Consider the following 12,770-nt stretch of genomic DNA (forward strand, 5'->3'; position numbering starts at 1 on the left):
TAAATGGAAAAAAAGGTGAATCTGTGTCTCCATCGTCCTGTTGTTTGTGTGTGCACACATGCACACAGACATGCAAGCCACCAAGTAGGACAGGGCAGAAAGTGTTGGATTACATTCCTTCCATCGGGGCTGAGGGATGGCCAGGCAGGTCACTCTTAGTTCAGTCCCAGGAAATTGGGAGGAGAGAAGTTCCTCTCTGCGTATCAATAAAATTTTGCATGCACATGTATGCTTGTATATTTGTGTATGTGCGCAAGTCTGTGCATGTGTTGTGGTTAAACTGTGGGCCTCACAGGCAGAACCTCCTCCCAGTTCTGTACTGGGTCTAGTCTGAGTCAGAATTCCTCTGACTTTTGGAAATTCCCAAAGGTCATGGTGGGAAGCAGGCTGGTCACAGCGTTGTGAGGGTCTGATGAGTTTGGCTAGTCCCTGTGATTCTCCAGTTTTGGGTACAGGCCCTTGGGCTGACCCTACTCATACACACCCATTTGCTTCCTTTTCATTTGAGCTCTGCTTTACACAATGCTTATCTTAACAGCAGTCATAGACATTTCTACTGAATATGAACATTACAATGCATCTGTATGACAATACCGGGGAAGTCGTGGCCTAATGGTTAGAGAATCAGACTGGTAACCCAAAGGTTGTGGGTTTCATTCTCAATACTAGAAAGAAACGACTGAGGTGCCCCTGAGCAAGGCACATAACCCCCAATCACTCCCCGGGGAGCCACAGCAAAATGGCTGCCCACTGCTCCGTGTGTGTGTGTTCATTACTCACTACTCCTAAAGTATGTGCACTAATTTGGATGGGTTAAATGCAGAGGACAAATTCTGAGTATGGGTTACCATACTTGGCCTTCACATGTCACTTGCCACATAATGTCACTTTAACATTATGTGGTTTCATAGTTTAGAATTCACATCTGTATCTCAATTTCTAAATATTATTTTTATGTAAAAAAAAAACATTATGTATAGGACAGACAGACAGACTAGATAGATAGATAGATAGATAGAATCATTCCAAGCTTTGACTGTAAATAACAGTAATGTTCTGTAAAGCACAGACAAGTAGGTAAATATTTAATCCAGATCATTAGTTCACAGGGAATTTGGCAGACGAAGCTGAAAGAGATGCAGTAAAGAAGATTGAGTTACTTGAGAAGAAACTTCTGGTTCTCTGCAGGACAGGTGTACTTACATTCCGCCATCATCACCTCAGTGACCTCAGAGCAAAAGCTACTCTGAGGTTTTTTGTTGAGGTGAGTGAATAGCATGTGAACCTAACTCACTTTCTTTTCTTCTTGAATAAATCCTTTTTCAAATGCAGAAAAGAACAGGCAGATCCTGGCAGTCCGGGTCTGGTTGACTGTAGACTCCCTCAGGAACACTAAGTCACCCACCTTGGCAAAAATGATGCTCATACTTGCCATGTCTCTGACTCCAAGCCTGACTGACTTTTATCCCGTCTGTCAGAGCTCTTCAGTCTGGTCTTGCAGAACCAATTCAATTCTCCACGCTTTACAAACAAATAGACAGATTAAACGTTTGATTAAAAAAGAAAAACAATGTTTTGGTTTAGGAGTGGACCTTCATGCTTACTTTTCACACACAAGAAATGTTTTTGTTCAAATCAAATCATACAAATGTATACAAATTAATCACCAATACGTCAAAGCGTAAAATAGGCCTACTTACGTTTTCTCGCTACGTTTTTCGATGGTGTTTTGATATAAATTACGCCAAAGGACAAATGCTATCGTATTCGTATCAGTGGTGCGGCTGTTGTTGTAAAATAGGTCACATGGCAATGTCAACATTGCTTACATCATACTCTTATAGTATGCAAATTCTGGCGCAGCTTATTATTAAAGCATTAACAATTTTAGATAAACCCGCCCACTAATTGGCATGTAAAAACAAAATAGAATAGATGCTTCCTGTATAAATGGGCGGGGCTTAATCAGAATAAGCTGCAAAGTGGACTAAACTTTTATTTTAATAATCAAAAATTTTGGCTATACAAGGTGATAGCATAACATAACATGTTCAAAACATCTTTACATTAAGTAATCTAAATATGCTATGCTCCCAGACCCCAAATGTTATTGAATATTTATTGTGTAAAAGAAACACTAGTTAACTTGCTTTTCTTTTGAGATCTTTTCATCTCGCGTCTATTTCTTTTGTTTACTCTCCCCCTGGTGGTGAAAATAGTCAATTACAATGTTCATCTCAGAATCCCAAGTCATATTATTATCTAAAATGTCACTGCACCACTATGTCTTAGATTTAGGAACATTTTTACTCACACATGCTTGTCATTATTATGTTAACAGTACTACATTAATTACAGTTTTATTTTAACATTCACACTGAGAGTACCATGTTACTGTGGGCTTCACCATCATGTGAGCGGCTAGGTGAGAGGTGTGACTGCTCTGTGATGTCACATTAGATTTCTGTGAAAAGCATAGTTCGGTTAGGACGGAGGTCAAATCTCAATCCTGCCTGCAACCCAGAGAGAGTTTGAAATGGACACAGACAAACCTCAGCAACAGTTCTCTGAAAATTACTCTGAGGTCACGGTTAGCTCAAGCGCAGGTAAGAATATCACATTTACTAGGCCTACAGAAATATTAAAGTGTTATACATGAGCCTATTACAATTTGAGATATGAAAAATAATTACAATTTAGACATTTAGCAGACGCTTATAACTAAAGCAACTTACAAATAAGGAACATCACAAACAGTTTATCATACTGCAATGGCAACTTTCAAGAGTGAACTATACAGAGCTAGAGCACATATAAAAGTGCAGAAAAGTAAAAGAGAAACTAGAATAGCAAGTGTTCAAGAAGATTTTTTTTTTTTTTTTTTTCAAATTTGATTGTGATTATATAAGGATAATGTCAAAATTAAAATAACTTACTATTATGCCAGCATTTCTGTATTGTGTGTTTACATATATGTATTTTATTTTTCACTCCCATAGTGGCTGTTCAATTAATAAAACCTTACATCTTCCTAATCTATTTTTGTCATGCTGTCATTAAAGAAAACAGTGGAAATCATTTAAACAGTTGAAATTCAGATGCATTTTTTCAATAAAATTGTAATGCTGAAAATATAAGCTGTATTTAAAAAAATAATATATTAAATTAGAAAAGGGCAAAATAGAAGTATTTTCATCTGTTGTCTCAGACTCGAGACCGCATGTTTCAGTCACTTTTTTTGGAGCCGTATTTTCATAATCTATTAGGTACAGTATGACACTCAAAAATCTCCACACTAATGCTGTGAATAGCCCCTGGAAACCAAGAATCCCACAATTTAACAAATTAGTCACTTTTTCGGCCATTGTTTGCTTAAGCTGAGCATAATCCTCAGGGTTCTGGCATGCCTCTCTCTCACGATATTGAGTTTAGGTTGCAAAGCCTGCTGTCTTTTGAGTTCCTGGACGTTTGTTTGGAAGCATTAAGACTCTTAAATCCTCCGTCTTCAGTGAACATCATTTGAGAGAAGTGTACCTGCAAATCCAGCATCTCAGAGGTGTCAGTGGTTGATGAAACTCTCCCTGTCAATAGGAAATTGCTTGTAACTAGAGAGAGAGACCTGAGTCAAGACTCTTTCTGTTTGGACATCTTTAGGAGTAACAAAGAAGTCTACTCATAATGAATTCATCTCTTTGATTTTAACCTTATTGGATGCAGATGTTCAAAATCACCCAAGAAAAGATTCTACGACATCTGAGAGTGTCAGGGGTGGCGGAGGACGAGCAAGACCGTACCCTTCACCATCCCGCAGGAGACACCGAACTACCTTCAGCAATGAGCAGCTGGAACAACTGGAGTTAGCTTTCAGACAGAACCACTATCCTGATATCTATTATAGAGAGGAGCTCGCGAGAGCCACCAAACTCAACGAGGCTCGCATACAGGTAACTGACCTGATGACTGATATGTAACTGAAATAAATGTTCCTAGTTTTATGTTACACTAACCAGGGTTGTTCACAATGATAGTGATTTACAGTGACACAGCAAAATATGAGGATGGAAAATGAGCTGTGATAGCATTGCACAACAGTTTGGTTTCTGTTACACTGTAAAAAAATTATTTTCATGATTTATCACAACATTTTTTCAACATTTAATCAGCTTAAATAATTAATGTGGTTCAGATAACATAATATTTTAAGTTTCTGTTGATTAAACCAGTCACCTTCATTGTATTAACTCAAATTTTTAATTTCAATGAACTCAAAATTTTAAGGCAACCAGGTAATTTACTTTTTTAAGTTAAACCAACAATTCTTTTTTACAGTGTACTGCTTCATAATGCTCATCGCATTTGTCCCAAATTCTGGGGCCAGATTCATGAAAATCTTCTTAAAGGGATAGTTCACCCAAAAATGAAAATTCTGTCATCATTTACTCACCCTTATGTTGTTCCAAACTTATATAAATGTCTTTGTTCTGCTGAACACAAAGGAAGATATTTGGAAGAATGTCAGTAACCAAACAGATCTCATCCCCTATTGACTTCCATAGTATTTATTTTTCATACCTATGATCTTCCTTTGTGTTCAGCAGAACAAAGACATTTATATAGGTTTGGAACAACCTGAGGGTGAGTAAATGATGACAGAATTTTCATTTTTGGGTGAACTATCCCTTTAAGAAAGAAAACATTTCTTAAGATCAGTTCAAAGAAGTTCTTAAGAAAGTTCCAACTATCGAAAATTATTAAGAAGTTCGCAAAAAAAATTTTTGACTTCTTTTCTTAAGAAGAAAATGACTTTGGTGTTGCCGTTAGCATCAAGTTTTTGATTCACTGTGTATTTTAAATATTTAAATTGTGCTGAAAGCTGCTGAAAAATGTCATAATTGTAATGTAAAAACCCTATTTGAGTCAATTTGACTTGTTACTAAATTACAAATTTACTAAATTACTAATAATAATGGATCATTGTTTACATTATCAATCATTGGTATCACTTCAGAGTATACTTATGCAAATCCCTTGTAATATATATTGTGTTGTAATGTTTAATAATTTAAACAACCCAAAAAATCATTAAACATATGACTTTTGGGGGATTTAAGACAAGTTGGCGGTTATCCAAACTTTAAGAGATTATTTACGACGATTTTTTAAAGAACATTCTTTTCAGGAATTCAAATTATTCTAAAGTTTTGTCTTTAGAACAATCTTAAAGGGATAGTTCACCCAAAAATGAAAATTCTGTCATTAATTACTCACCCTCATGTCTTTCCAAACCCATAAGACTTCATCTTCAGAACATAAATGAAGATATTTTTGATGAAATCTGAGAGCTTTCTGTCCCTCCATAGACAGCTTACACCACTACCACTTTGATGCTTCAGAAAGTTCATAAAGAGATCGTAAAACTAATCCATATGAATTGAGTGGTTTAGTCGACATGATCACTTTATATGATGAACAGATTGAATTTAGGCTTTTATTCACATTTTATTCCCTGTTAATTGTGCCATGTTGCACACACTTTAAGTGTGGGCAGACAGATCTCTCATCGCTGGAAACTTATTTCATCACACCTGGTTAGGAAATTTGTCTGGATTATTGTAGAACTGTATTGATGTATTTAGTTCTTGACCACTGGTAAAACATCTATTATAATATATGACATGTTAGTGATTTAAATGTTGCTGGAAAGAAAATTACCTTTTGAATGGCCACCAACATATAACATATAACACAGCTAACTTTCCATGTTACCCAGCCAAACCTCAGCTCCCTGGTCTGATTACTCTAGCTGACTCTGAGCTAAACCTGCCTGCTTTTCGCTCCCTGCTGCAGGTATGGTTCCAGAACCGCCGTGCCAAGCAGCGGAAGCAGGATCGTATTACCCAGAAAGTGCTGCCAGTGGGCATAGTGCCAGGGCGAGGGCCTCTCTTTAGCAGTATGTGTGTGTCTTCCTCTGCCATGGGGCGGCAGTACCAATGCCCTCATTCCCTGCCACACATCCCCCGATTCTCTTCAGTGCTGCCCCCTGGAGGCTACCCACCCCATCCGTCCTCCAGCAATCATTTCTCCTGCCCCTCCAGCTCTGCTCCATCACAAGCTACCAGACAGCCTGATGACTGGTACAATCAGCTGCGCAACATCGGATCATCCACTACTTCAGTGCTCTCACTGGCCTCTGTGTCAGCGCTGGAAACCACTAGTCACTGGAACTAGAGCAAGTGCTGATGGGTTATTGAGTAGCCGTAAACTCTTTTATCTTCCCTTTTGTACAAGAAGCTACAGAACAAATGATAAAGTTTTTTTCAATGACAAAGCAAGATTGATGTTTTCTGTCTTTATTATATTTTCAGTCACACAGAACACATTTTTCTCTCAATTATTGCTATATCTCCATACACAAAAATAATTACATTTATATTGATTTCCTTTATCAATACTAAACTGACAATTAAACTAGGTTCAGTTTACACTGAATACACTGCAGACTTTAAATAAGGACCATTATGAGCATGTTATTCTCATCTCAGATGAAATGTACAATAGACCATATGAGATTTTAAACTACATTTCTACTCAAAGTTATCAATAACAATTTTCAGCTTTGGTAGAAATAAATTACACATAATTAAATCAAATGCTGTTCATTTTGCCATTTTATTTATGTAAAATAAACAGACATGGGTCAATGACAATCTTTGAAATATTTTGTTGAAAACAATACAAGCCAAGTTCTTAGAAATGTGCTTTTTGCTGGTTACATACATGTTTTGGAAAACTTTTATACCATTTACAAGAAAGGTTTTTTTTTTTTTTTTTCTGCATTTTGGTTGAACCAAACAAGTTTGATTTGGCAGAATAATGTTTTTCCAAAAAATAAGCAGTTTTGTTAGAAATGTTTTTCTAGGGAATAACAATAAAACATTATTCCAAACTATTAAAGTTTTCTTCTCAAGAATTTAATTATTTTAATAATAAGGCTTTCTTCTACATTATCATATTGGGGTAGTTGCATCACCCAAACATTTTTTAATTTATGCTTCAAAAAATATCAAAATGATTGTTCATCATGGAATAAGTGTCACTATATTGATGAATTAAATGTATTTCTGAATAAATTAATAGGTCCTAACGAAAACAGCATCATGTCATTGACCCATATGTCATTTTGTGTACATTCAGACTTTAATGGCAAGCTGAAAATCAGTTCACCCTGATGTTTTAGAGGATACAATTCCTATTCCTGTCTTAGAAATGGACAACTTCATCAAATAGATGGTAGGTGTTAAATCCATCCAAAGTAGGTTTAGGCCTACAGAGGAATTCATCAAGATTTACATGTCTGAATAGGCATTTTGGACATTTATATATACATAGTTAGATGTTGTGTGCTCACCATGTGAAAGTTCTGTCCTTTCAGATCATTTTGAATGGGTATTTTTATAATGACAGTAACAGTGATAATCCCTTTAAGGCAGAAAAAGTGTGTGCTTGCCATCATTCATCAGCAGAGCAGCAATTATGTCCCACTTCATTTAACCATCAGCTTTGCAATAGAGTGTCACTGCAAAGCATTTATTTAACAATAACAATTTATACTTGTTTACATTGGATAAATTTGGCAGTTTATACATCAAGGGTCCATTCTGACAAGAGATGCAGATGTGAGTGCAACAATGAAAAGTTACACTGATGGCATAAATACAAAACATCTCATGCCCCTCACGATTTCAGTCTATAACATTCTATACTGGTTATACTAAAGGATGAACACACTGTGCCTGTGAAATTGCACACACATGAAGGAATGTGCTGGAGATTTGTACATCAGAGGTAATCTGCATTCACAGTAAGGCCACGGCTGTTCCCGTCGTCTTTTATTCCAGAGACCTCGCAAACTCTGCATAGTCAATGTAGCCATCATTGTTTTTGTCATCGTCTCTGAGGACGTCATCGATGAGGTTGATGAGATCCTCTTCCTTCATTGGCTGGCTATCATCTCCTCTTTCCTGGAAACCAAAACCAGGTGACAATACTAATTATAATCGAATGGAACACGACACAACACAACACATGTGTGTTGGAACAAATGGAACACAACATGTCAAAATGATAGGAGAGGCTGAAACAATTGTACTTGGGGTAAGATTATAAAATCCAATTAAAATTAAATCCCATAAAAATATTATATTTGTCATTATAAATTAATAATAATAATAATAATAATAATAATAATAATAATGATAATAATTAATAATTAAAAAAAAAAAAAAAGTAGGTTTAGAGCTGCATGATTCTGGATAAAGTGAGAATCACCATTTTTTTTGTCGTTTCAAATAGAGATCACGATTCTCCCATGATCCTAAACAGACAACTAAATAAAATAACCTAATTTACTGGAGGTTCTGACAAAATATTAATTGCTGCAGTCTATTTAAAAACATTTTTAATTAATTAGATAAAAAAAAATAAAAAAAAAATTAATTTATTTGGTTTGAATGAATGATTCAATGACATACTCATATATACTTCACTTGTTTCATTACTGGATGAATCAGTGGTTTTGAACGAATCTCTTGAATCAACAATTCAATGACAAATAAATTTTTTTAACAGTCACTTGTCGCCACCCACTGGCGTAACAATCACCGTGTTTCCATTACCCTTTAAATTGCGCAAATTGAAATTGTGAATTAAAAATACACTCAATAAAAACACGTCAATTTCGCAAAAACTCCCATATATCGCAAAAACGTTTTTATACTCGCATGAGGTGGTTTTCGCATTTGCAGGTCACCTGTCGTATGTAAAAGTCGATCATTCTTTAAAGAGGGCACAGTATAATAGACAAAAGTATTACGGGACTATTGGATTCTAAACAACAAAGAAATGCCACAATTTGAATTTATCAAGTCCTCGAAGCAGATAGGAGGAAGAAACACCCAGAAACACCTCTGGCCGCTCTCAAGCCCAAGGGACTTTCCTTGCCGTAAATGCTTGGATAACATGCCTACGTCTTCTTTGATTAAAAATAATGGCTAGTGCAGTGGCTGGGATATACGTAAATCTAATAACAACCGTTGCCATGATTTTTGGAATGACTCCTCGTGAGAGAAAAAAAAAAAAAAAAAAAAGTTGTTTTAGTCACAAAACATCGGTTAATGGAAACGCCGTCATTTCGCAATAGTTTTTTATCAATGTTTAGAAAATATCGCGAAAGTTTTGTGCAAATCTGTAATGGAAACGCGGCTAATGTAATCGATACAATCGTTATTTGAAGTGCCAAGCTACTTTCAAAAGGGGATCTGCACTATTTTGATTGCTACAATAGACATCAGTGTTTATATCTGAACTATAAACTTTTATCCCTGTACTTCTGTGATCATTTGAATTATTGTAAGACAGAAAACAACGATACTATGTAGTTGAAGAAACCGTTTTATACCTATACATGACAACTTCTTTCTCTGGCTCAGCGGCAGCGCCAACACAGATTTGAATGTTCTGGTATGATTTTGTCAAAGATTTAATAGACATAGCTGAATCGTAGTTACTTAGGAATAAGATTGTGTGGGTGTTTGAATCGAAATTGCAAATATTTAACAATTAATCGTAGGTCGTGTCCAAACTTTGAACCAGTAGGGTACACAGCATAAAGTAAAGCTCAAAATTAGAGCACACACCTCTCTATGCACATGAGTAATGGCCGTGGCAAGCTCAAGTCCATCCAGCAGATTGTTGCCATCATAGTCGTGCATCTTGAAATAGTGAAGCTGCAGCTCTTGAGGTGTCATGTCCGACTCTGGCTTTTCAACCACCCCTTCTAAATGCTCCATGATGTGGCTACAACAACAGAACACAAGAAAGGTTAGATTACAGACAAAATAATTTTAGACAGAGGTGGATTGGTATTAGGCCAATTTAAGATGATCAGCATCAGTCAATAACTGTGACCACATATACAGTGCACAGCATAAATGAGTACACCCCCTCTGAAACTTCTGAAAGTCAGCAATTACTCAATTACTTAGAAGACATGTTAGGGTTCTTTAGGAGATATAATGTTTCAGCAAATCTGCTTAATCAATTACCAAAGAAGCATGTCAAAATTATTCAGGAAAATAAGATTTTCTTATCAAGGTGATAAAATGTTGCGTAGCAAAAATGAGTACACCCTCCTAAAAGTTACTAAATAAAACAAAATATAAATTTTCTGGTGTAAGTTTAAGGCAATGTTTGATCAACAGGTAAGTATGTTGAACCAAAACATTTAAAGAGAAGTAATTTCTTGACAAATAAAAGTGTTCTATAGCCCACTGAATCATTCTCAGACTTAATGCTGACAACAATGGAACCACTTGGGAGAGAACTGTCAGGAGACTTATTTCTTAGCACAAAAGAGGACAGTGGTACAAGATGATTACCAAATCATTGTTTTAAGTGTGAAAATATAGCAAAAGTTACACAGAAATTCAAAAACAATGGACTTGTGACAAGGCCCCTGAAACAATCAGGCCTTCATTTTAAGCTTTCATTTAGTGATGAGGGATTTTTTTTTGCTAGACAAAGAGCAGGAGAAATACCAAGCAAGTGTCTCAGAGCAAGCTATGAAAAGAGTGACTGTTTATCTCACTGAGTGAGATGCAACCTGCAGAAATGACATGCATGGTTGTTGTTCTTCTTACTGGAACTACCTACTGTAGCCAAAGCACAATAAAGTCAGTTAGCCATTTCCAAAGCCCATATTTACAAAATATAGATTTCTGGGAATCAATACTCTGGTCTCATGAGACCAAATCAACCATTTTGGATCCAACAGCATCCAAAATGTTATGGTGTTACTAGAGGAGGAGTACAGTGAGAAGTGCCTGGTTCCCACAGTAAAGTTCAGTGGTAGTCAAGCTCTTATATAGGGATGTATGAGTGCTGAAGGTGTGAGGGAGTTGTTCTTTAACAATGCTGTCATGAATTCCCACACCACTGTGTAATTTAATACACAAACTTGAAACAGAAGATGTTACCCTTTCCTCATTCCCTGCATTGTTGGGCATTTTTTCAACATGACAATAAGGGTATGTATTCTCCCAAGGTGAAAAACTTTCTGTGGACATGTATTGCACTCAAACTTAACACTCTTGCGCGCCTGTGGGGGATTCTGTAGAGACGAGTTGAGCAACACTCCCCATTAAAGATCAGGGCATTTAAGGAGCTTATCATCCAGGAGTTAAACAGGACAGATGTGACAGTTTGTCATGAACTTGAACACTCCGTGCCAAGAAGGGTCAGAGCAGTATATTCAAAATTATGGAGGGCATACTAAGTACTAGAATATTATACATTTGTTGAATTAAATCTAGGGTATTCTCATTTCTGCAATCCTTAATTTAAACAAAATTGGCTAATTTACTTATTTTATGGCTATTTATGACATATATTTCTCAGTTTTTATTATGTATATGTTTAATACATTTTAGTTTTGCCATCTTTCCATGAATTATAGTAGTGATCATAAAGAAAATACATCTTTTGTATTTGTTCAGAGGGGTGTACTCATTTATGCTGTGCACTGTGCACAGCATACCAGTAGTTACAAAAAAAATGTATACCAGTAGTTACAAAACATGCAACTAGGATTTACAAAACAATGTATTAGTTACTATTAAATTATTAAAGAGAAACCATTTTAAAATGAGTTCTGTGGATGGATTAAGTATGACCTTTGTTTTCCTGACATATTATTCACTGAAAGACAGGCAGAGATCAGGACAGACTGCTCCAGTGCAGAGGTCATTTGGCAGAGTGCATTTTTGAAAAGAATCCAATCAAAATCAACAAACGCTACAAAAATATATTTCATCGGATAAGTTTCACTGAATTTGAATACATGTATAGGCTCTAAAAGCAGTTTTAAAGTAAGAGAGAGAGAAAAAACCTACTTACTCTTTATCCTGAACCATGTTCCTGTCCAGCCGTGTGATTGGTGGGGGCACTTGATTTGAAGCAGCTGGTTCTCCATGCTGTCCTCCATGGGCCCATATAGACAGCATACAGCTGGAGCAGAGCAGGAACCAGCTCCATAATCTGAGCTGCCCAGACCTTTCTTTCAATCTCATTACACTGAAATCACGAGGTAATAAGAGTTAATGCGAGAATAAGAATGACAGCTCCATTCATTACTACAGCTGGAGCAGCCTACTGACCATTATTTGACCAATGAGAGCAACACACATTTTAAGAATCGTAATTATTAGATTACACAGACGATTTATAATGAAAAAAGCAGTATATCTATAAATCTGAGAAATGGGCTCGTGTGGCTGACATATGGATGAACTTGAAAAATGAGGAATCAAAACAAATGGTAGAGGAAAGTAATTACATAATTCCTAGCACAATACGGAATATAATATATGCTGAAAAGTGGAAAATGAAAATAAAAAAGATAGATTTGAATATTGAAACATTACAGGAAGAGCCGTCCAGACACCCAAACAGCAGTTGTAGACGTTGCACAGTCATCTGAATGTTTTTCTGCCTCTCTCTTAATACACCTTACAGCAATACAACAACGTACACGCACATTTACTCACCTGCTATGAATCACAGTTGACGGGTAAATATTCGTCCTATTTATTCAGGCACAGTGGAGTAACTGAACTCCTACTGATGTTTACTGAGCACCGCTCTTTTTGACTGCTTTTGCTTGCCGTAGTTGCCTTTCACCTCATGGACACGACAGCTAAACTCTGATTGGACAC

General features: G+C 36.3%; 2 protein-coding genes across 5 annotated transcripts in view; one reads left to right on the forward strand and one right to left on the reverse strand.

Annotated features, from left to right (window-relative positions):
- prop1 (PROP paired-like homeobox 1) overlaps positions 1-6,332 on the forward strand; it is a 31,390-nt gene extending 25,058 nt beyond the window's left edge. For 2 of the 3 annotated variants that reach the window (XM_051916635.1, XM_051916637.1), the window contains 2 exons: positions 3,718-3,944; positions 5,848-6,332. In XM_051916635.1, coding sequence (XP_051772595.1) covers positions 3,718-3,944; positions 5,848-6,228 — 608 coding nt within the window. In that variant the 3' untranslated portion in view covers positions 6,229-6,332. Of the gene's footprint in view, positions 1-2,438; positions 2,607-3,717; positions 3,945-5,847 lie in introns of those variants that run through there. The other variant, XM_051916634.1, reaches the window with a different exon arrangement.
- Positions 6,333-6,334: 2 nt separating this feature from the next.
- mcfd2 (multiple coagulation factor deficiency 2, ER cargo receptor complex subunit) lies at positions 6,335-12,770 on the reverse strand. Of its 2 annotated transcripts, none has more exons than XM_051916638.1 (4): positions 12,603-12,770; positions 11,953-12,129; positions 9,696-9,855; positions 6,335-8,021 (listed from the first exon to the last, which is right to left on the reverse strand). In XM_051916638.1, the coding sequence occupies exons 2-4, from the start codon at positions 12,123-12,125 to the stop codon at positions 7,890-7,892; spliced, it is 465 nt and encodes a 154-aa protein (XP_051772598.1). In that variant the 5' UTR covers positions 12,126-12,129; positions 12,603-12,770; the 3' UTR covers positions 6,335-7,889. The 2 variants fall into 2 exon arrangements, with proteins under 2 accessions (XP_051772598.1, XP_051772599.1); XM_051916639.1 differs by having other exon boundaries at positions 12,480-12,610.

This window comes from Ctenopharyngodon idella, chromosome 13, assembly GCF_019924925.1.
Source record: "Ctenopharyngodon idella isolate HZGC_01 chromosome 13, HZGC01, whole genome shotgun sequence".
Taxonomy (NCBI): domain Eukaryota; kingdom Metazoa; phylum Chordata; class Actinopteri; order Cypriniformes; family Xenocyprididae; genus Ctenopharyngodon; species Ctenopharyngodon idella.